Source organism: Eschrichtius robustus, chromosome 20 (genome assembly GCF_028021215.1).
Source record: "Eschrichtius robustus isolate mEscRob2 chromosome 20, mEscRob2.pri, whole genome shotgun sequence".
In the NCBI taxonomy this organism is placed as follows: domain Eukaryota; kingdom Metazoa; phylum Chordata; class Mammalia; order Artiodactyla; family Eschrichtiidae; genus Eschrichtius; species Eschrichtius robustus.
The window spans coordinates 23,255,895-23,281,212 of NC_090843.1; the positions used below are offsets into that span (position 1 = coordinate 23,255,895).

At 45.6% G+C, this 25,318-nt stretch overlaps 1 protein-coding gene across 2 annotated transcripts in view; it reads right to left on the reverse strand.

Annotated features, from left to right (window-relative positions):
• The window catches only part of PLEKHM1 (pleckstrin homology and RUN domain containing M1), a 51,156-nt gene that overhangs the window by 20,097 nt on the left and 5,741 nt on the right, over positions 1-25,318 (reverse strand). For both annotated transcript variants that reach the window (XM_068530864.1, XM_068530863.1), the window contains exons 3-6: positions 23,832-23,920; positions 20,930-21,177; positions 18,519-19,145; positions 10,378-10,783 (exon numbers count right to left, since the gene is read on the reverse strand). In XM_068530864.1, the coding sequence (XP_068386965.1) occupies positions 10,378-10,783; positions 18,519-19,145; positions 20,930-21,177; positions 23,832-23,879 (1,329 nt within the window). In that variant the 5' untranslated portion in view covers positions 23,880-23,920. The remainder of the gene's footprint in view (positions 1-10,377; positions 10,784-18,518; positions 19,146-20,929; positions 21,178-23,831; positions 23,921-25,318) is intronic.

Sequence of the window (25,318 nt, forward strand, 5' to 3'; positions counted from 1 at the left end):
CCTTCTCCATCCCGCCTGGGCAGTGAACCATCCCTTTGTCCAGTGTATCCCACCCATTAGTCACTTAGTAGCCCTCTTGGTTATCAGATCTCCTGTCATGGTATCACAGTGCTTGTGTTCACGGAACCCTTATTTTACTTAATAATGGCCCCAAAGCACAAGACTAGTGATGCTGGCAATTCGGATTTGCCAGAGAAGCTGTAAAGCGCTTCCTTTAAGTGAAAAGGTGAAAGTGCTCAACTTAATAAGGAAAGAAAGAAATTATATTCTGAGGTTGCTAAGATCTACGGTAAGAATGAATCTTCTATCTGTGAGACTGTGAAGAAGGAAAAGGAAATTTGTGCCAGCTTTGCTGTCGCACCTCAAACCGCAAAAGTTATGGCCACAGCGTGTGATAAGTGCTTAAAGGCATTAAATTTGTACAATAAGATATTTTTTTTGGGGGGGCAGGCCACATTCACATAACTTTTATTACAGTATACTGTTATACTTGTTCTATTTTATTATTAGTTATTGTTGTTAATCTTTTACTGTGCCTAATTTATAAATTAAACTTTATCATTGGTATGTATGTATAGGAAAAAATACACTATATATAGGGTTAGGTACTATCCATGGTTTCAGGCATCCACTGGGGGTCTTGGAACGTATCCACTCAGATAAAGGGGAACTACTGTAATACATTTCTGTAGTTTCAAGCCATCCATTTTACGGTCTTTTGTTATAGAAGCCCTAGGAAACAAATATAAGTTACAATGTTTTTTTTTAATATTCTGGATACTAGGCCCCTGTCAGATACATGATTTGCAAATAATTTCTCCAATTCTGTGAGCTGTCTTTTTACTTTCTTGATCGTGTCCTTTAAGGCACAAAATTTTTAAATTTTGATGAAGTCCAATTTATCTATTTTTCCTTTTGTCTCTGTGCTTTTGGTATTGCACTTAAGAAACCATTGCCTAAGCCAAGGCTACAAAGATTTACTCCTATGTTTTCTGCAAAGAGGTTACAGTTTTAGCTCTTACATTTAGGTCTACAATCAATTTTGAGTTAATTTTTTTTTAAATGTCTTCCTTTTTTTTTTTTAAATAATTAATTAATTAATTTTTGGTTGCATTGGGTCTTCATTGCTGTGCGCGGGTGTTCTCTAGTTGCGGCGAGCGGGGGCTACTCTTTGTTGTGGTGCGCGGGCTTCTTCTCTTGTTGCGGAGCACGGGCTCTAGGCGCATGGGCTTCAGTAGTTGTGGCACACAGGCTCAGTAGTTGTGGCTCGCGGGCTCTGGAGCTCAGGCTCAGTAGTTGTGGCACACAGGCTTAGTTGCTCCGCGGCATGTGGAATCTTCCTGGACCAGGGCTCAAACCCATGTCCCCTGCATTGGCAGGCGGATTCTTAACCATTGTGCCACCAGGGAAGTCCTGAGTTAATTTTTGTGTGTGGCGTGAGGAAGGGATCCACCTTCATTCTTTTGCATGTGGATATCCAGTTGTCCCAGCACCATTTGTTGAAGGGATGTAGAGTTTTTCAGCACTGCTTGTAGGGTTTGAGATGAGGGAGGCATGGGTGAGCAGGACCCAGAGACCTCACTAGCTCCCTCTGCCTCTGCTCCCCACTTCTGAGCAGGCCCCTTCAGCTCCAGGCAGCCAGGCCCTGCCCCTTCCCTTCTGTTGCTGTCTCTCTGAGTCTGAAGGCTCACTGGCTGAGGAAAGTGGGTGGGTCTGGGGTCAGGAGGCTTGTAGGAATGGACTCTGCCTCCTTTTCTTCACTTTTTCAAGTGCTCCCTGCCTTTCCGTGCCTAAGTGTGGAAGAGCAGAGGCGAGGAAGCTGGCTGGGCGCCTGAGTGGCTGTCTACACAGAGGAAACGAGGCACCCAAGGGGTGGGACAGCCCAGCTGTTTTGTTAAGTGCCACCAACGTCATCCTGATGTTGCTATTTCCAACCCCTAAATTAAGACTGCCCTCCCTGCTCCTGCAGACAGGGAATGGGGGAGCAGGGCTGGAGCTGCCCAGAATGCCCGGAAGGATTGGTTTGGACAGTTTAATCCATTCAGATGCTGCCAAATTCCTTAAGCCGAGAGTGGTGAGTTCTGAGTCAGGAGCTTGGAGGTGGGCTGGGGGTGGGGGGGGCTCACAGAGCTGGGCCTCCAGAGCTTCCTCCCCAAACCCTCAGATTGGCAGGTGCTTCCTTCTGCCAGTGACAGGACAACGTGTCAATCAGGGTGACTGCTAGGGACCATTCACAACTCAGGATTCTGAACAAAGCCTGTCTAAGTCATCATGACCCAGGGGAACTCCCCAAGGAAAATGGGCTGGAAGAGCAATCACATGGCTGTCCAGGCAGCCTCCTGGAGCCTGGCACACACACCTGGGAAACCCTGCAACTTTCCAGCCCCGGATAATGGCCCTAATGGGAGAGACCACTCTCCCTTAAGACTCAGCTCAGGGGTCATCCATCGCCTTCTCCTGGAAGCTGTCCTTACTCACCCTCAGCCTACACCCCCTCCTACCCACCCCCAGCTGGGTTTGGGACCCCTTCTGGGCTCCAATGGCATTCTGTGTTTACCCCCATCCTAGCACCTACAAAGCTGTTTGGAATGGTCATTCTTCTTTGTGCCTGGCACAGAGTTATAAAAGATGAGGGAATACACCTTGACTATCCAAATATCTTTAACATAAAATAACAAGGATGGGATGAGGAAACAAGGAAGGAGACAGATGTGGATTTTGAGATGGTGTACGCTCACAGGTGAGGGCCTCTCTCTCCTTGGAGGAGAGGGAGACTGCTAGGAAATGTTCACACCTGGTCCAGTGGCCACAGGCTGGCCACCAGGAAGTGATACTCTAGGGAAAACCTTTTGTTCTCTTAAGCAATAGAGAAAAACAGCAGGAATACTGGGGTCCTTGGAGCTTCTGCACATGGGCCTGGACTGAGCTCTGCAGCTGTGCCCCCCTCCAGGACCCCCAGTTATTACATGGAGCGGGGGAGAGGGCAGCACACCACTGTTTCCCCTGCCCCACTAAACCTTCCTGCCTCCTGCTCACTCAGGGTCCCATATCTGGCCCGTTCCCTGCCCCTTTAACAGTGGGGGGAAATCACCAATGACCAAGGATCTAAGCCAGAGCAGCACCTGCCACCAGGACCCAAGACAGAAGAATGCCACTTGGAGTTACTACAGGGACCAGGACACTGTGTACAACAGCTAAATCCCAGAGAGGGGTCTGGCAGAGGAGTGAGATGTCAGGTCTCTGGACCACTTTCAAAAAATCCCTTTTGTTCAGTCTGTCCTCATTATGTCAGGCAAAGGGACTGCCTGTACCCGCTCCTGGGGGAGGGGACCACATGCCAGAGGCCAGTGGTTCATAAGGGCAGTGATTAGGGCCAAGTCTTAGAATTCAGACTGTCCTCTGGGAGTTAAACTGAGAAACCAACTCACCACCTTCCGGATGCCACATAGGCAGAGTCACCCTAGTTTCCCCACTCCTGTCCTTCCCAGCACTTATCACAAGTGTAATTATGATGCAGATAGTTAATTGTCTAACATAGTGTCTGTCCCCAAGGAGCAGAGCCTTTGTCCTGTTCCATCGCTGTACCAAGTGTAGTGCTTGGCCCATAGCTGGGGCTTTTAATTAAATTAATTAAAAACAAATTTTTAAAGAAAGATTGAATGGCTCTCGGGATTATAAAACTTGATAGTGACTCCCTCCCCCCCAAAAAGTGTCAGATAAATAGCAGTGACTAAATGACAGAAGCATAGAAAGATGAGAATCACAGGGGCAGCACAGTGACTATCTCCTGAGAAGGGAATGGATGGACCCACAGCTCCCCTCTAGAGACAGACTCTGGGAGGGGCGAGTACCCGAGGTTCTCACGCTGAACTCGGCACCCGGTGCTTCGATTCCATGGTCCCCAAGCAACCCTGCAGCAACCAGACTCCCCTGATGCCGGCCAGGAGGCGGAGGGTGACCTGGTCAGACCAACCTGCCTGCCCCAGGCACCTGGTGGAGCACTTCTCAGTGTAAACTTACAAGCTGGCGTCTCGGGATTCTCTGGACAATGTGAGAACTATTCATTGATACCTATGCTTTCCCAGGTACAGTGCTCAGAGCTGACAATATAGAAGTGAACGTGGGACTTCCCTGGTGGCGCAGTGGTTAAGACTCCACGCTCCCAATGTAGAGGCCCCGGGTTCGATCCCTGGTCGGGGAACTAGATCCCACATGCATGCTGCAACTAAGAGTTTGCATGCCACAACTAAGGATCTGGCAAGCCACAGCTAAGGAGTCTGCCTGCCGCAACTAAGACCCGGTGCAACCAAATAAGTAAATAAAATGAATATTAAAAAAAAGAAGTGAACAGACATGGTCTTTCGTATCATGGAGCTAATATCCTGGACAGAAATACAGGAAATAAACACGTAGACAATGAAAGCGATAACAGAATCTAACCTAGTGATGAGTGTCATAAAGTGAAGCAGGTAAATGGGAAAGACAGTCATTGGGGATGGTGCTTTTGAAACAGGGTGGTCAGGGAAGGCTGAAACGACAGTGAGGAAAAGCAGTGAGTCGGGAAATGGTCCAGGCAGGGGGAACAGCAAATGTAAAAGCTGGGGCTGGAAGGAGCGGGCTTTGGGAGCAGGTGCATGGAGGCAGTGCGGGGGTGGAGGTCGTGCGGACCGTCAAAGCTTGGTGAGCAGAGGAGGAGTTTTGTTGACGAGGTAAGCTGTTCTGTCCATCAGCTCTAGGACCCTGATAAGATAGGACGACGGAGCCAGCAAAGCAGAAGCCAGACCCTCAACAGGAGTGAACTCACCACAGTCAAGGCCACGCTGGGGAGCCCTGTTGCGGCCCTCAGCCACTGTCCACAAGGGACATCCCTTTCCTCTAGCTTGAGTGGGGGCGTCAGAGCCTTTCTCTTCAACCTTCGGTGTGTGCTGCTGGTTTTATAGTCACAACTTTCAGGGTCTTGTGACATTCTGGGCCTAAAGTCACCTTCAAGATAGCAAAAACTGGGGAACTCCCTGGCGGTCCAGTGGTTAGGACTCGGCGCTTTCACTACGGTGGCCCGGGTTTAATCCCTGGTCGGGGAACTAAGATCCCGCAAGCTGCAAGGCCCGGCGCCCCCCACCCCCCGCAAAAAAAAAGAGAGCAAAAACTGAGAGTCTGACCCACACTTACACAGTTCCATGATTTACACAGTCATACTCGATAAATGGTACTAAGTCAATCAGATGTCCATTTGGAAAACACCTACCTCACACCATATACAAAAACGAATCCCAGATGAATCATAAACCTAATTGTAAAAGGTAAAATACGAAAGCTTCTAGAAGAAAATACAGGGATTTCCACAGCCTTGGGGTAGACAAAGATTTTAAAAATAGACACAAAACACATTGATCGAAAACAAAAAGACTGATAAATTGAAGTTCATTAAAGCTAAGAACTTCTGGGACTTCCCTGGTGGTCCAGTGGGTAAGACTTCGAGCTCCCAATGCAGGGGGCCTGGGTTTGATCCCTGGTTGGGGAATTAGATGCTGCATGCATGCCACAACTAAGAAGTCCACATGCTGCGACTAAAAATCCCACATGCCACAATGAAGACCCCACGTGCCGCAACTAAGACCTGGCGCAGCCAAAGTAAATAAACAAATAAATAATTTTTAAAAATTAAGAACTTCTGTTCAACAAAAGATACCATTAAGAGATTTAAAAGGCAGGGCTTCTCTGGTGGCGCAGTGGCAACTAAGCCCGTGCGCCACAACTACTGAGCCTGCGCATCTGGAGCCTGTGCTCCGCAACAAGAGAGGCCGCAATAGTGAGAGGCCTGCGTGCCGCGATGAAGAGTGGCCCCCGCTCGCCGCAACTAGAGAAAGCCCTCGTGCGGAAACGAAGACCCAACACAGCCAAAAATAAGTAAATAAATGAATAAATAAATAAATAAGAAAAATATGAAAAAAAAGAGATTTAAAAGGCCAGCCATAGACTGTAAGAAGATATTTGCTATATACATATATTTTTCTCCAGTAAAAGACACATCCACAGTATATAAAGAGCCCCTACAAACCAATAAGGAAAACACATACAACTCAATTTAAGAATGAGACAATTGTAGTGAGGTGGATGGACTTAGAGTCTGTCATACAGAATGAAGTAAGTCAGAAAGAGAAAAACAAATACCGTATACTAACACGTATATATGGAATCTAAAAAAAAAAGTGGTTCTGAAGAACCTAGGGGCAGGACAGGAATAAAGACGCAGACGTAGAGAATGGACTTGAGGACACGGGGAGGGGGAAGGGTAAGCTGGGACGAAGTGAGAGAGTGGCATGGACTTATAAATACTACCAAATGTAAAATAGATAGCTAGTGGGAAGCAGCCACAGAGCACAGGGAGATCAGCTTGCTGCTTTGTGACCACCTAGAGGGGTGGGATAGGGAGGGTGGGAGAGAGATGCAAGAGGGAGGAGATATGGGGATATATGTATATGTATAGCTTATTCACTTTGTTATAAAGCAGAAACTAACGCACCACTGTAAAGCAATTATACTCCAATAAAGATGTTAAAAAAAAAAAAAAAAGAATGAGACAATGACTTTAAAGGATGCTTCCACAAAGCAAATGAAAAGGTATCAATATCATTAGTCATCAGCGAAATGCAAATTAAAACCACCGTGAGATACCACTACACACCTACTAGAGTGGCCAAAATGTAAAAGATTGATAATACCATTGACTATGATAAATAGCAATGAAAATGCTCGTATATTGCTACTGCGAGTATAAGTTAGCACAAGCACTTTAGAAAACTGTTTGGCAGTATCTATTAGAGCTAAACATATGCCTACCCAGTGACCTAGCAATTCCATTCTTAGACGTACACCCAGAAATGAGTACACAGGTTCACTGAAAGGTAAGTACAAGAATGCTCATAGCTGCTTTCTTCATAATAGCCTGAAACAAGCCAAACGTCTGTTAATGGGAGAATGGATAACTATGGTGTGATATATTCTTACAGTGGAATACTACAGAACAATGGAAAAGAACAAACTAGAGCTTCAGGCTACAGGTACAGATGAATCTCACAGACATACTGTTCAGTGAAAGAAGTAAAAGAGTACATACTGTATGATTCCATCTATATGAAGTTCAACAACAGGACAAACTTTATGGACTAGAAGTCAGAATGGTGGTTTCCTCTGGAGCAGGGCAGTGAGTGGGAGAAGGCATGAGGGAACCTTCTGGTGGCTGGAAATGTTCTCTCTCTTGATCTGGATGGTGGTTACAGAGTGTATATGATATATAATTATTCACTGAGGTGTACACTGAGGCTCTGGGTACTTTAAATACACCATTCCTCAAAAAAATTTTTAAAGGGGAAAAGTGGGACAATTCAATGGGGAAATAATAGTCTTTTCAACAAATGGTGCTCATACAGCTGTATAACCACATGCAAAAAAATGAAGTTAGATCATAGATTTAAATGTAAGAGATGAAACTGTAAAATTTTTAGAACACATGGGAGTAAATCTTCATGACCTTGGATTAGGAAGTGAGTACTTAGATATGACACCAAAAGCACAAGTGACAAAAGAAAAGACAGACAACAACAAGATTTAAAACTTTTATGCTTCAAATGATATAATCAAGAAAGTGAAAAGACAACCCGCAGAATGGGAGAAAAATTTGCAAATCATTTATCTAATAAGGGTCTAGTGTCCAGAATATATAAAGAACTATAACTCAATTTATTAAATAACCTAATTTAAGAATGGGCAGGGACTTCCCTGGTGGCGCAGTGGATAAGACTCCACGCTCCCAATACTGGGGGCCCGGGTTTGATCCCTGGTGGGGGAACTAGATCTCACATGCACGCCACAACTAAGAGTTCGCATGCCACAACTAAGAAGCCCGCCTGCCACAACTAAGACCCAGCGCAACCAAATAAATAAATAAATAAATATTAAAAAGAAAAAAGTCTGTGACAACTGTAATCTGTTAAAAAAAAAAAAAAGAATGGGCAAATGTGTTTTTTATTTGGGGGGGGTTATTTATTTATTTATTTATTTATGGCTGTGTTGGGTCTTCGTTTCTGTGCGAGGGCTTTCTCTAGTTGCGGCAAGTGGGGGCCACTCTTCATCGCGGCGCGCGGGCCTCTCATTATCGCGGCCTCTCTTGTTGCGGAGCACAGGCTCCAGACGCGTAGGCTCAGTAATTGTGGCTCACGGGCCTAGTTGCTCCGCGGCATGTGGGATCTTCCCAGACCAGGGCTCGAACCCGTGTCCCCTGCATTGGCAGGCAGATTCTCAACCACTGCGTCACCAGGGAAGCCCCTGGGCAAATGTTTTGAATGGACATTTCTCCACAGAAAACACAAAAATGGCAATAAGCATTTAGATGAAAAGATGCTCAATATCATTAGTCATCAGGGAAATGCAAATCAAAACCATAATGAGATACCACTTGTCACCCACTAGGATGGCTATAATAAAAGCAAAAACAAAAAAAAACAGACAGTAAGAACTGTTGGTGAGGATGTAGAGGAATGCACTGCTGGTTGAAATATAAAACAAGGCAGCTGCTCTTGGCAGTTCCTCAAAAGGTTAAATATAGTTACCATATGATCCCAAAATTCTACTTCAAGGTATGCATCCAAAAAAGTTAAAAACATACGCCCAAGCAAAAAATTATACATGAATGTTCGTAGTAGCATTATTCATAATAGCCAAAAAGTAGGAAAAACGCCAATGTTCATTAACTTATTAATGGATAAGTAAAATGTGATACATCCATATAATGAAATCTACAATGGGATACTGCTCAGCAATGAGAAGGAATGAAGTGCTGATACAGGCCACAACATGGATGAAACATTTTGCTAATTGAAAGAAGCCAATCACAAATGTCACATATTATATAATTCCATTTATGTAAAATGTCCAGAACAGGCAAATCTATAGACAAAGGAGATCAGTGGTTACCAGGGGTTGAGGGGGGTGAGGTAGGAGGGGAAAGGGACAGGAGTGATTGCTAATGGGTAGAGGGTTTCTTTTATGGGAGATGAAAATGTTTTAAAATTAGACTGTGGTGATGGTTGTACAACTCTGTGAATATACTAAAAAAATTGAATTATACACTTTAATTAGGTAAATTGTATGGTATGTGAATTATATCACAATAAAGCTGTTAAAAAAAGAGGGTGGATATGCCTCTTCTATAGTCTATTTCATGGTGCTGGCCCATCCTGAGTTATAGGATCTGGAAGCTACAGGCCAAAGGAGAGATGTGTGTGGGGAACTGAAAGAGCGAGACTATATCCCCAACACAAGCCCCAGACAGCAGCTAGGATGAGCTCTGGGTTTTATGGGTCTGTGTCCACGTGCACTCCAATTCCTACTTCTGCTTTTCACGACCCAAGAGCAAATGTGAAATGGCACAAGACCTTGGGTTCACAGCTTGACTCTTGCTTCCCGGGGCCCACAGTTCCAGCCTCTACGCTCGGGGCTCTCTCCAGGACAGCCCCAAGGCTGGCTACCCTCGGGGCTCTCTCCAGGACAGACCCAGGGCTGGCTTCCTCGGGTCATCAACACACTGGATTGGCTTATTCTAGAATAGTGCTGTCCCACAGAAATACAATGCAAGCCACATAGGTCACCTTAAATGTTCTAGTAGCCACATTTTACAAAGTTTAAAAAAACAGGTGAAATTAATTTTAATAATATATTTTATTTAAAATACATATTTTAAATGTTTTCATTTTAACATGACCAATAACCAAATTATGAATGAGACATTTTACATTCTTTTTTTCCTACTAAGCCTTCAAAATCCAGTGTTTGTTTTACTCAGCTTATCTCAATTTGGACGAGCCACGTTTTAAGTGCTCCAGAGCCACATGTGGCTACTGGCTGCCCAAGTGGACAGTGCAGTTCGAAATCTGGTTCGTGTTGCAAAATGAGTATTTTTAAAGCCTGGTGCTTTATGAAAATGTTAATTTAATAATAACAAGTACTGAGGAGGAAACCAAAGCTCAGTGAGGTGAAGTGCCTCGCCTAAGGGCATAAGGGCATAACCCCTGAGTGGCAGGGGTTAAGAGAAGAGAGTCTGCAGTTGGGTGAGAATTAGCTTCTCCACAGGGTCCATGTGCAGATGACAGGAGACACCCATGGGAAGAGATGGGCGCACAGCCCAGCTCACATCCACCACTCACACCCCAAGGAACATTAGCTCCATCACCACAATGCTATTAACACCAAACCGTGCAGGGTGAGAGGCTCAGGGGGAAAAGGCAGAGACCACTCGGGGTCACTAGCTGGAGAAACCCCGCACCGCCTCTGAGACATTCACCAACACCCCCCCAAAAAAACCCAGCTTGTACCACTCACCGGACTGGTGGGTGAGGGAACCACAAGGCTCAGCCAAGGTCCATCCTCCTCCGGAGGCTTCTTCTGGCCACTTCCTTGGCCGACTGCTCTGGTCGCCTCCCTCACAAGACTAGGAGGCTGCTGGCCTGAAGTGCTCCCCGAAGGGACTGCTTGGGCACTGGCCGGCTGTGGCCAGCCCAGGGGGCCAGGTGCCTGGGAAAGCGGCTCCTGCTTGTGGTCCCCATCTCGAGTCCCAGGGGATGCTTGGGTGGGGCGGGGCTCTGCAGGTACCTCAAAGTGCAGGGGTGTGCTGGTGTCCAGGCCGCGGAGGGCGAGCAAGGCCTGCAGTGTGGGAACCTCCGTTTCTTGGCTCAGTCTGTTGGTTGGCACAGAGTCTACCTGGGCTTTGCTGAATTCCGACAACACCCTGTAAGTTTTTAAACAAAGAAACCTGTGTGACAGGGTTGTCAGCTGGAATGCCCAAGGCTAAGTGGAAAACTGCTGTTTTGTGATTGAACAAAAAACAAAACAAAACAATCCCCAACCCCTTAATCATCGCTGCGCTCCCAGCTCACACACACAGACACTCCCAGCAAAGTTGCTCCCCAGCTAGGGCTTGGGCAGGTTGGGTAGGCAGGTGAGTTGTGTGGCCCAGGATCTCAGCTGACAAAGCTCACAAAGCAGAGAAAAGGACTAGAGGCGAATGGGAACTGACTGCCTTTCACCCTCTGAACAGGCTAACTGTGGGCCTGAAGAGTCGGCTCAGCCAAACAGCTGTGTGGCCGGTCCCTGTCCCAAGGCGGCCTCAGCAGTGCCTCAGTGAACAGCATGTCTCAGAGCTGGGCTCCAAGACTCCGCTCCCTGGGACACGGGCTTGGGTGAAGTGAGGACCCGCTTTGTTCCTGGAACAGTAACTGGGCAGCAGGGTCGGGGTGAGGGGCTGGGTGTGGATCCAGAGAAGCCTCAAATCCCCAGAAGCTGCTGCTGGAGCACAGTGCATACAAGCTGTGCAGCGTGTGTGCCCGTGTACACGGGGTGTGTTCCTGATGGGACTGGCACTTTCTGCCCCTCAGTGGTGTGTCTGGAGCCGGGGGAGCCAATGCCACTGCCTTTGTGTACACACACACACACACACACACACACACACACACACACACACACACACACAAACATAGTTCTGGGACTTCTGGAATGTGTACTGGCTAGTGGCTGCTCCTCCCTCCCTCTCCTGAGGCTTCCGAGAATCCAAGTTCTGTTTCTGAAGTAAACCTATTTGCTGTCTCCACCTCTGCTTATGAATCCAGTGAGGACATCATAGGCAAATGCAGGTTCTGGTGGCAAGAAAGCTGTCTGGAGCCCAAGAGATCTCACAATAGCACATATCTGCCCTAATGGCTTAGACTGGGTGCAGAAGACACATCAAACTCCCCTTAATGTGGTTATGGAAAAGAGGATTTTAGAACTCAAGTTTTCATGTGATTGTCTCCTAGGTGAGCTCTGCTCTTATTTACACCATCATAACCCCAAACAACATTTTAAGACATTTTAGACAAGAAGAGGTGACCAACCCATGCATTTCTGGGCAACTGATTTTCAACAGAGGTGCTGAGACATTTCAGTGGGAAAAGAATAGTCTTTCAACAAATGGTGCTGGGATAAGTGAATAGTTCCATGCAAAAGAATAAAGTTGGACTCATCTCACACCATATAAAAAAATTAACCCCAAATGGATCAAAGACCTAAAGGTAAGAGCTAAAACTATAAAATTCTTAGAAGGAAACAAGTGTAAAGCTTCATATCTTTGGATCAGGCAATGGTTTCTTAGATATGACATCTAATGCATAAGTGATTAATAAAAAATATAATAAAAATATTTGCATATAAAATGTGCAAATATTATCATATAGCTGATAAGACTCTAGTACCCAGAATATACAGAGCTCTTACAACTCAACAATAAATAAATAACCCAATTTAAAAACAGGCAAAGGACGGGACTTCCCTGCTGGTCCAGTGGTTAAGAATCCGCCTTCCAATGCAGGGGACGCAGGTTTGATCCCTGGTCAGGGAACTAAGATCCCACATGCCACGGGGCAACTAAGCCCACGTGCTGCAAGTAGAGAGAAACCTGTGGGCCGCAACAAAGAGCCCACATGCCACAACTAAGACCCGATGCAGCCAAAAATAAATAAATAAATAAATAGTACAGATGAACTGGTTTGCAGGGCAGAAATAGAGACACAGATGTAGAGAACAAACATATGGACACCAAGGGGGGAAAGTGGCGGTGGTGGGGGCGGTGGTGGTGGGATGAATTGGGAGATTGGGACTGACATGTATACACTGATATGTATAAAATGGATAACTAATAAGAACCTGCTGTATAAAAAAATAAATAAAATTTTAAAAATATTTTTAAAAAGAAAAAAAGCACAAGGCTTTCAAAAAATAAACAAATAAAAAATAAAAATAGGCAAAGGAAAAAAAATAGGCAAAGGATTTGAGTAGACATTACTCCAAAGAAGATATACAAATGGCCAATGAAGACATGAAAAAGTGCTCAAAATCATTAGACAATAGTGAAATACAAATCAAAACCACAATGAGATACTACTGTACGCCCAACAGGATGGCTATAATAAAAGAGACACAGAATAACAAGTACTAGCAAAGATGTGGAGAAATTGGAACACATATATATTATCAGTGGAAATGTGAAATGGTGCAGCCCCTGTGGAAAACATTTGGTAGCTCCTCAGAAAGTTAAATATAGAGTTATCATGGGACTCAGTAATTCTACTCTTAGGTACATACCCAAAAGAATTCAAAACATATGTCCACACAAAATACTTGTAAATGAATGCTCATAGCAACATTATTCATAATAGCCAAAAAGTAGGAAAAAATGTCCATTAATTGATGAATAAATAAATTGTAATATATCCATACAATGGAATATTATTTGCCCATGATATGTGCTTATATAACGTGGTTGAACCTTGAAAACATTGTACTAAGTGAAAGAAGGCAGTCACAAAAGGCCACATATTTTATGACTCGATTCATATTAAATGTCCAGAAAAGGTAAATTCATAGCTAATGGGTAAGGGACTTCCTTACAGGGTAATGAAAATGCTCTTGAAGTAGACAGCAGTAGATGTTGAATTCACGACCTTGTGAATATACTGAAAACCACTGAACAGTACACTTTACAATGGTGAATGTTATGCTATGTGAATCATATCTTGATAAACAAACAGGTGATCTCTCAGAGAAAGGTGTAAATGTGTTTGTGGAATAGTTACGGGGGGGACGCAGATGGGGACTCGCTCTTGCTCTAAAAGCCACACTCGAAAAACAGACCCACAAAAAATCCAAGAGTGCAATTTGCAGCGAGTAGGCAATGATGAGTTCTGGAAAGAAAGGGGTAGTTTCCACAGGCAGAGGAGGAGCGGCATTTGCTAACCACTTATATGTGTCCAAACCACGGGGCCCCCTTCTGAAATGAACTAGGGTGTCAGATTTTTAACAAGGTCCTCTGTGAGGTCCCGGCTCCTCATGGGCTCCCGGGAGGTGGTGTGGTGAGTGATTAAAAGCAGGGGCTCCCGAGTCCACCTGGCCTTGGTTAACACACGGCTGTGGGCCCCACAATGTGAACATTAAGTTCATGGACTTAATTCCCTTATCTGGAAACTGGATGTGGTACCAGCACCCATCTTTTATGACTGTGACAAAGATTAAATGACATAATACAGGTAAAGTGCTTAGCACAGTGTCTGGCACAAAGTGATCAATAAATGTTAACCTCATTATCACTGATAAGACTGCTTAGCCTCCGTGTACACAAACATAAACATGTAAGGAAAGGAACAGATTTACTGAAATACTCACTAGCATTACCAAAACAGTTATCAATTAGAAGTGAATCCTAACCTACAAGAAAGATTTTAATGACAAGCGTAGACTGGGTATTAGAACAAGTGAGTGACTTAATGCTTAGAGAAATGTCACCAAACAGCAAGAAGCTTGTGTGATCAATTAGAGCTTCTGTCAAATCAAAACCAAGGCCAAGGGGAATTCCTTGGCAGTCCAGTGGTTAGGACTCTGCACTTCCATTAAAGGGGGCATGGGTTCAATCCCTGGTCAGGGAACTAAGATCCTGCAAGCTGCAGGGCACGGCCAAAACCGCCCCCCCACAAAACAAAACCCAGGTCAGGGTGAAATGAAGCTCACAGAGCTTCACCAGAATTGGTGAAGGACCCAATGAGAATAAGAGAGACACGTACATCAAGTGGAAAAAACGGCTAGAGATGAGACTTTGAAGGAAAGGCAAAAGAAAGAACATTTTTAAAAACTTTGAGGAAAATGAAACATAGAAATGAAACTGGGGGGGGAAAAAAAAGGAAAAGAAATGAAACTGAAACTACTACAGTCCTTCCACTTTGGTCTGGTTCAGGGCCGTGTTTCCCAAAACCTTTCTATTCGAAAATTGTTTGTTTGTTTTTTTGGCTGCGCCACCCCGCATGTGGAATCTTAGTTCCCCGACCAGGGATTGAACCCAGGCCCCCCCTGCATTGGAAGCACGGAGTCTTAACCACTGGACTGCCAGGGAAGTCCTCTATTCAAACATTTTTAAACTTTGTGCTTTCATTTAGAGAACAATCTGGAAAAAAAGTATATGTATTATAAATACTTATGTACGAAGTAAATTAAAAGCATGGCCTGGAGAATCTGAATGGCCACTTTATAAAGTACCCCTGACAAGTGATCCTGAGCCTGCGGTTTTCCTCAACATGCGGACTACTGTGTTGGTGATACACAGTACTATTTGGCAGTCAAGGGCCACTAATAAAAGCAAAGAGGTGGGCTGCACATGCTAAGAATCATTTCACCCAAGGGAAGGCCTCATGACAATGACCTCTGACAAATATTACTAACCAAGGTTTTGCAGCAGTGTATGTGAGGACAAGCAGTAGGAGAACGGATGTCACAGGTACACAGTAGTAAAATGACACCACCACCCAGTGAGCATGCATGCTGTGCCAGACATTGCTCTAAGCATTTGACAGATCTAAATTCATTTCATCTCCCCAGCATTCCTTTGAAGCATTCTTATCCCCATTTTACAGATGAGGACATCAAGGTCAGAAAGGTTGAGTAACTTGCCCGAGATGGCAAAGCTGGCTGATGGAGGGCTCAGGCAGTCCGGCTCCTCAGTCCACACTTTTCACCACTAGACTGTACCTATGCTTCTCAGTGATATAATTATAATTCAGGGTATAATTATAATTCAGACCTAATGAACACAAAAGAAGCTGTGTGGGGCAGTCGATCCTCTCTTCACAAGGCAAACTGTAATTTGGCTTCTGCAAAACATTAATAAGTTTCATTTGGAATGTTATGGGTTTTGCACTTCATGTTTAATTTGTAGATTTTTTCTTTTTTTTTTTGGCCGCACCGAGAGGCTTGTGGGATCTTAGTTCCCTGACCAGGGACTGAACCTGGGCCCTGGCAGTGAAAGCCCAGAGTCCTAACCACTGGACCACCAGGGAATTCCCAGTTTGTAGATGTTTTGATTTTACAGTTGCAAGAGTTTTAAGCACAACGTGTTTATGCCTAATTTTAAGTTATATACATTTAAGTAACACAACAACTTAAGCAAACTCTTACGTGTTGGTGAGAATCTTTACCCTTAAAACATATACTCTAAGAAACGCTGCTCTCTGTGAATGCTCCAAGACAAACTTCCAGCGCAGCTCTAAGAATGATGGTGCTGGCTGCGTGCTTGTGTGTGTGTGTGTGTGTGTGTGTGTGTGTGTGGTGCCTGCCACTTCCTCACATCACTGTCCAGTGTTGGTCTGTACATCCTGACCCTCTTCCCTTGAGTTCCCCTGGAATACACAGGACAACACTTCCCATGCAGGGTGGATGGCCACTGATTCAGTGACCTTAAGCTGGAATTTTCCAATCACAAGACTCATGAAAGATAAAGGCAAGGCACATGACAAAGAGAAGGCTGGCTGGTCTGCGGGAGGAGGGAGAGACAACCAAGGGCTAAGACAGGTGACTGAGCCTCAGTCACGCCACGGGCCCAGCCATCTCTGGGGCGGGGGCTGCTCCTTCCCAGCACGTTATATCTAATCCTTCCGTTTGACATGTGAAAATTCTATCTGATGTGCTCGATGTTCGGAGGCCATTTCTGGGACCTACCAGACATTCTTATGTGTGCATTTCACTCATGGGTATCTCACTTGATTCTCAAACAGCCCTATGAGGGAATTTCCATTTTAAAGATGAAGAAACAGTAAAATAGGTAACTAGTAAGGACCTACTGTATAGCACAGGGAACTCTACTCAATATTCTGTAATGACCTATATGGGAAAAGAATCTAAAAATGAGTGGATATAAGTATATGTATAACTGAATCACTTTGCTGTACAGCAGAAACTGAAACAACATTGTAAATCAACTCTACTCCAATAAAAATTTAAAAAAAAGAAAGAAAAAGATGAAGAAACAGAACCTCAAAAAGAGTTAGCCATGTACGAGACATTACTGGGCTTGTAGGTGGTGGAACGGGGCTTGAAACTAGATCTGCTCCAGGGCCAGTCCATGACACCCAATCCTGGTGTGATTCCCACACCGGGTGGGAGCCCTGTAAAGACCTGAACCAAGTGGGGGAAGCGTGGGGAACAGCAGGAGTGGAAAGGGCCTAAACACAGCTGATGTAACACAGGTCCTACTAGAGGAAATGCTTCAGAGACGGCTACCATTTTTTACCTATGAGACGAGCAAACTTCCAAAAGTTTGATAATACCTTCTGTTGACAAGGCTGAGAGGACACAAGCACAACCCTGATAGAGTGCAAATAGGCAATATCTGTGAAAATTACAAATTAATTTATTCCTTGGCTCAGCAATTTTGCTTCTGGGAATTTACTGAACAGAGATAGCTTGCGTAGGCCTAAAGGACCACATACACAGGTTATTTATAGAAACACTGAACTCCAATGTCCATTAAACTCAGGGCTGATTCAATAAACTAAGGTACATTCATACAATGGAAAAATCTGTAATAGGAAAAAAAAAAAAAAAAAGAAGCTCTGATATGAAAAGATCTCCCAAACAAGGTATAGAATAATGTATTTATAATTTATACTAGCTTTCGTGGAAAGAAAGGAATAAGAAATAAGAAAGATAATAACCTATAAGGGAAAAGAATCTGAAAAACAATATATTTTTTATATACATAACAATGTTATATATATATTTATTTATATATATTATATATATATATAACATATTTATATATGTGTATAAATAACTGAATTACTGTGCTGTACACCTGAAACTAACACAACATTGTAAATCAACTATACTTCAATTTAAAAAATAAAGAAAGAAGAAAGAAAATTTTTAAATTTGTACATTCATATTTGTTATAGATGCATTTAGAAACTGGAAAAATATGCAAGAAATTAATAATTATGGTTACATAAATACAGTGGGACTTTTCACTGTATATATTTTAGATTTTTTTAAACTATAAAAATATATTATCTATTCAAAAATTAATGTTAAAAAGCCTGAAGGAAGGAAGGCTGTGGCCAGGCTCCCTTCTCCAGTCAAGTTCGTCACTCCATGTCCTCCTCCTCCACACACTTGCTCGTCCCCATTTGTCTGCCACCCCCGTCCTGGCATCACTAAGGTTTTGTGTCCCCCAGAAGGTCTTCTGTGAGGTCTGAGAAGATCACCCTTATGCACTGTGCTTCACTGCACTTTTTTGGAAGTTGTACATAGAGCTCTGAACTATAAGTTTCCTTCTCTCTAGATGAAGACGACAATAATATTTCACACTAAATCTCAGAGAGATTAAATAACTTGTCACAGGTCACCAGGACAGAGCTGGGGCTGGAACCAACTCTGAGACCCATCTAAATGCATTCTCCCCACTGGCCCCAGTCTGCCTGAAGGTACAGCTCCCAGCAATTCCAGTCCCTGCCCCCTTCGTCTGTCTTTACGCCCTAACAGAGTTCCGTGCTCAGTGACAGGCAATCACACGCCCCAGGAAGGGAGGGAGGGCAAGAGGAAGAGAAGGAAGGAAGGAGAAAGAGAAGGAAGGAAGGAGAAAGAGAGGGAAGGGGTGGGGGAGGGGTACTCACTCTTGCAGAGACAGGTCTGAATCGTCAGCATTTGCCGTCCCCAGGTCTGAGTCGCAGGACATGGGCTCCTCGGAACGGTCTGGACTCTTGGAGCCATTCTCTTGGAGCAGGCAGCTGTCAGAGTTGAGGCTGCAAGAGAGCTGGGACGAACTAGCCGTGTCCAGACTGAGGGAGGAGGCCGTGAGCCCCCTGTTCCGTCGGATCTTATGGCCCGAGTGCTGGACCTCGATGTCCTCCGAGCCTGACGAATGGGAGATGGAATCCAGAGACTCCTTCCGCTGTAGTTCCGCTCCAGAGGTAGTGAGGGGGTCGAGCTCCGAGAGCGGGCAGAGCCCGGAGAGGGCCAGCGGGGTGAGCGTCCACTCGTTTAGGATGGCAGACTTGTAGGAGAGCTCAAAGGACAGGGACGTCAGGCCCTGCAGGAAGCTCAGGAGGAACTCGCCCTCCTCGGCGTCCCGGAGCAGGGCCGTGGGCTGGTAGTACTCGCACAGGCGGGCCTGCTCCTGCAGCAGCAGCTTCAGGTAGCACTCCATCAGGCCGTCATTGAGGGCCAGCCGCAGCCAGGCCCGGCAGCGGCCCACGTCCGTGCTCACGAAGATCAGGTGCTCCAATTCCGAGATGATGTGTCTGGGAAGGCGGAGAATGCACGTGCTTCAAGAAACAACTCCAAATCACGGACATGTCATTTTATCCACTGGTTAGCAAGAGCCAGTAACAACAACCGCAAATATACATAGGCATGAAAAACTCCTGGATAACAGCGTTCAAAGGGGAATTTAGAAAGGTTCAGCTCTAACCCCCCAACTTTTTTACGTTTAGTGTCATGAAGGATTGTTGCCATTTTCATGACAACTACCCGTCCGGCCCCTGACATCATCTGCTCATCCAGGACATGTCTGCTAAGCCCCTAAATTTTAGGTTGAGGTCCTTGGAGCTGTGAAGACACAGGGTAAAGTCATGGTCCCTACCCTCGGTCCAGGAAACCGCCTTTCAAGGGCATATTGAGGTGAGCCCTGCTGTTAGCAGAGCTGGGGTGAGGGCTGGGTAATCACCTCTGGGTTGGAGTAAGAAAAACGCCACAGAAAAGGGCAGTATCTGAGCTGGGCCTTGAGGGACTACAAGAGGCAAAGATGGATGGAGAACCTTTGAGGCACAAGGGACTGACGGAGAAAAAAACATAAAGGGTAGGAAAGCAACAGACTGTAACACGAGTGGGGAGCGCTCCAGTTACAGCACAGGGACGAAGAGCGGGTGATCCTTCCTTCCTTCTCTTACCTGGTTGCAAAGCCAGGTAATGCAGGGCCCTGAGTATCAAATGGGGGAGGCAAAGCGGGGCGATGCTCCCCACACCTGGCGGTGCATCGGAATCACCTGGAGAACTAGGTTAGGATACAGGTTCCGGGGCCCCAGCCAAGTGAAGCAGACCCCAGGCTGGCTGGCGTTTGGGAGCCTGTGGGCTACAGGTTTTTGCTCAGGAAAGTGACGTGCTCGCAGCTACGCAGACTTCAGGGTGGGGTGCTCCTACCCAACCCAACCCCACGTGTACCAAACTCAGCTCCTGAATGCCTCGGTCTGATGTAAATGCCCCTCCTCTGACTACCGCCATCCCCTGCGCACGTCTCCTCCACGGGAGTGCGGACCGTACTCTGCAGAACCCAGTGATGGAGCTCCGGTCAGCTTAAGCTCAGTAAATGTGGGCTGACTGACCAAAGGAAAGAATGAGATAAGGGGGACAATTAGAAAGGCACTGCCACCCAGGAGTGAGGTAAGAGCCTGAGATAGGGCAGCGGCAGTAGCACGGGAAGGAAGATTAGAGACTGACAAAGGCACCTTCAGGCAGGAGGTGGCATTTAATAGCCCTGAGAGGCACAGTGTCAGCTGCTTGCTCCAAAGCCCAGGCGGTTCAGGGCAGGGCCAGCAAGACAAGTGTCTCAGAGCACACATTCAGAGGCTCTAGCTGGATGCCACTCTTCCTAAAAAAAAAGAAACAAACCCTACCTTGTTACAAGTATGATACGTAGCACACAGATGTGCAAACATCCTAAGGCAGGGTCAGCAAACTTCTGGAAAGGGCCAGACAGTAAAGATTTCAGGCTTTGCAGGCTGCACAACCTCTGTTGTAACTACCGAATTTGCCAGAGAGTGGTAAAAAGAAGGCTCTTGCTCGTGCTCAGGGCGACCAGCCCAGGGGCTCGACACTGCCCCAGGCCATGGTCTGAGGGGCTCACTGAGCCCTGGTCTAACATCCCCCCCACAACCCCGCTTGGTCCACCATCTCCTCTCCGGGACACAGGGCTCTCTGTGTCTTTCCCGCACAGCTGGAGGGAAGAGCCCAGCGTCCCACACTCTGAAGCTCCTCCCCGACGTGAACCGCCTCCAACCCCCACCCCGCCACCCCCAGCAGCTCTCACTTGTGGGTGACAGCTTTCAGGAGGGGCCAGAAGACGGGCTGAGGCAGAGGCTTCTGGTGGGCACTTTTCTTCCTTTTCCCTCCGGCCTCGGCTCGGATGTGCTTGGTGTGCAGGCCATGGATGAAGACGGCTTCCAGGGCGCTGCACATGCTGTTGGCATCTCCGTCTTCGCTTGTGACCGCTGTGTCCAAGGACACGTACTGCTTCTGCAGTGCCTTCACGGAGCCCACTAGCTTCTTCTTGATGACCTGGGTGGCGCCAGACATAACACAGGCCTTTAGAGGCTCCTATGGCGACCCCTGCAATGTGACTCTTCCTGTGGCCAAACACATGGGTCCACATGCATGCACAAATCTACATATCTGTGTAGCAAAACGAGTACAGGCTAACGGTAGAAAATAAAGAGAAAGCAGAGAGAAGAAAAGGAAAATCGCCCCAAGATGTGTTGTTAGTTTTTGCAAAGATACGTGTGTTTTTAAAAGTTCTTTGTTTTCTATTTTTTATTTACTTATTTATTGGCCGCATGGAGAAGCTTGCAGGATCTTAGTTCCCCGACCAGGGACTGAACCCGGCCCACGGCAGTGACAGCGCTGGGTCCTAACCACTGGACGGCCAGGGAAATCCCTGTTTGTTTTTTAAACCAAACTTCAGTAAGCTGATAGCCATATAAACCTTGTGTTTAAATACTGGCTCCATCAGAGTTACAGCTATGGGAGCTTGGGTAATCCATCTAGGGCAGGGGTGAGGCTTTCCACCTTAATCACATGACCAACATTCCACTGAGAGTCAACAAGTTAAGAGGCAAAAAGTGCTGCTTTAGAACAATAAAAACACCCAGAAACAGGAGCACGGTTTACATGAAGAAAGATCCTAGACCTGGCAGTCAGAGCCTGGGTTTAGTCTCAGCTCTGTCAGTCACCAGTTGGGTCACCTCAAATATTTCACTTAACCTCTCTGAGCCTCAACTTTCTCATCTGTTAAATGGAAATAATACTTGGTGATTTACAGCTGGGGGTATTACTCTTTGAAGGTAGGACTAGTTTTTTATTCATCCTTGTGCCCTCAACAATGGGCCTGGTTCCTGGCACATGTACTCAGTAAATGTTTGTTAAATGAATAAATTATAAAATATATATAAAGTCCTTTGAAAATACAGAGTTAAGATCGTTCTATCATAATATAAGTACATATGTCAAAATTACCTAAGGGTTTGGAAAAGGACTGGAAGGGATTGCAGAAAAACTGGTTTGAATTATTAGGTGATAGGATTATGGACAAATATTTCACTGTTTCATTTTTATTTTAGCCAACACAATTAATGTTAATGTTCTGTGAAAAGTTAAATGTTCCTTTTTTAGAACAGCTTTAATGAGACATAACTTACATTATCATAAAATTCACTCATTAAAATACACAGCTCAGTGGTTTTTAGTACATTCACAGAATTGTGCAACCATTTCCGCTATCTAATTTTAGAACATTTTTATGACCCCCAAAAGAAACCCTGTACCTATGAGCAGTCACTCACTATTCCCCTCTCCCCCAACCCTTGGCAACCACTGATCTACTTTCTGTCTCTATGGATTTGCCTATTCTGGACATTTCTTATAAATGGAATCATACGATACGCAGCCTTTTGTGTCTGACTTCACTTAGTGCGTTTTCAAGTTTGTCTGTGTTGTAGCACATATCAATCCTTCATTCCTTTTTATTGCCAAATAATATTCCATTGCATGGATATATCACATTTTATTTATCCATTCATCGATTAATAGATATTTGGGTTGTTTCCACTTTTTGGCTACAACGCTGCTATGAACATTCATGTTCATAGTTTTTTGTGTAAATATATGTTTTCAATTCTCTTGGGTGTATACCTAGGAGTGGAATTGCTGAGTCACATGCAACTCTATGTTTCACTTTTTGAGGAACTATCAAACTGTTTTCCACAATGGCTATACCATTTTACACTCCCACCAGGAAGGTATGAGAGTTCCAACTTCTCCACAACCCCACCAATACTTATTATTGTCTGCCATTTTGATTACAGTCATCCTAGTGGATATGAAGAAGTATCTCATTATGTCTTTTTTTTTTTTTTCTGGCCACGCCGCACGGCATGTGGGATCTTAGTTCCCCAACCAGGGACTGAACCCATACCTCCCCGCAGTGGAAGCACGGAGTCTTAACCACTGGACCACTGAGTAAGTCCCTCATTATGACTTTTTTTTCTTACTATTTTATTTTACTTTTTAAAAAACATTTGTATTGGAGTATAGTTGACGTACAATGTTGTGTTAGTTTCAGGTGTACAGCAAAGTGAATCAGTTATACATAGACATATATCCACCTTTTTTTTTTTTTTAGATTCTTTTCCTATATAGGCCATTACAGAGTACTGAGTAGAGTTCCCTGTGCTACACAGCAGGTTCTTATTGGTTATCTATTTTATATATAGTAGCGTGTATACGTCAGTCCCAATCTCCCAATTTATCCCTCCCACACCTTGTTCCCGGTAACCATGAATTTGTTTTCTACGTCCGTGGTGACTCTACTTCTGTTTTCCTCATTATGGTTTTGATTTGCCTTTGTCTAATGTCTAATGATGTTGAGCGTCTTTTTATGTACTTATTGGTCATTTGTATATCTTCTTTGGAGAAATCCTTGGTCCTTAGGTAACCTACATGCAATCTCCATTGTTTTTTGTAAATCTCCATTTTATCACCAATAAGATGATCTAGAAAGGGCAGGATCTCCTCGGAGCCTGCTTCTGCTATAACTTTTTCTCAACTCCAGGCCTCTCTTTCTGAACAGTGCAAATGCATTTCAAAGTGAGAAAAAACAATGAAATGACTGTCCCAGGCACCCCTTCCCTCACCCTTGATTCTCCCTTGTTGCCTACCGGGATGGCAGCCCGGGGGTCCAGTCCATTCTCCACCGCTGAGAGCATTTCCACTCAAGCAGCAGCTCCCCAGAAGAATCACATGACACCTGCAGGGACAGACACGGCCGGATGAACAATCACTGCGCCCAGACGATCTCCTCCCCATGCCCCACCCCCATCTTACTCAACCTGCAACTGCAAGGACTTTCAATACAAAAGTAAAAACTGAGAGTGGATTTTAAGGATGGAAACAAGGAAGGAAAAAAGATCTCGTGGGGTGTGCCATGGGCAGGTCTGTCCCAAAGGGTGGGTAGAAAGGGCTCTTGACTCCACTCCAAATGCTGGCACAAAAAAGCAGGGAATAAAAGGCTAATTTAGGGACTTCCCTGGTGGCACAGTGGTTAAGAATCCGCCTGCCAATGCAGGGGACAGGGGTTCGAGCCCTGGTCTGGGAAGATCCCACATGCCGCGGAGCAACTAAGCCCATGCACCACAACTACTGAGCCTGTGCTCTAGAGCCCGTAAGCCACAACTACTGAGCCCGCATGCCACGACTACTGAAGCCCGTGCGCCTAGAGCCCGTGCTCCGCAACAAGAGAAGCCACCGCAATGAGAAGGCCGCGCACTGCAATGAAGAGTAGCCCCTGCTCGCCGCAAATAGAGAAAGCCCGCGTGCAGCAATGAAGACCAAACACAGACAAAAATAAATAAATAAATTTATTAAAAAAAGAAAAAAAGGCTAATTTAGATACAGAGCTGAGGCTGCAAGGGGGGATGCTGCAGCTGAAGGTGCCAAGAACCCACAGGGGCGGGGAAGCAGGGGCTCACAATTCACATTCAGGGCCTGGGCCCTGCAACTGTCCCGACTCCCATCCCAGCCCAGGGTCTGCCAGCTCAGTGGGGAAAAGTACAACTGAAACGCCTTCAAAAGGAAGGGCTCTCTCGCCACACAGCTGCTTCTCCTTTGGGCTGCAGAGGTCTAGCTTGAGCAGCACAGGGACATATCTAAAGGGGAACAACACGGGTTCTGATCTCAATTTGCCACTAACCAGCTAGGCACACTGGGGCACGTATCAGACCTCTTAAGTGGAGACTATGAGTATGGAAAACGCTGAGCACAGGGCCTGATATTTACCGAGGATAAATGGTATCTCCCAGCGGATGCGGCTGCCCAAATCTACAGGCAAAGAATGCCACTACCTAATTCAGCGTGTGCCAGCAGCTGAAGTCAGTACACAGAGAAATCTCTCGGTCTCTCGGGGCAGCTGGCTCTCTCCTGGGGTGGCTGAGGCTAAGGGTGGGCTGGGGGTGAGGACTGCAGCCTGAGCCTGAAGGGGCTGCTGCCTGGCCTGGCCCACCCTGGGAACTTGCACAGAGCAGGACTGGACAGGCACACTCACATCTAAACAAATCTCTAGTGGCCACATAGCTAAGCATGAGGGGACACCAACAACAACAAAAAATAATAAAGAGAGAGAAAATTAGGTTACTGCTCTCTCTGCTCT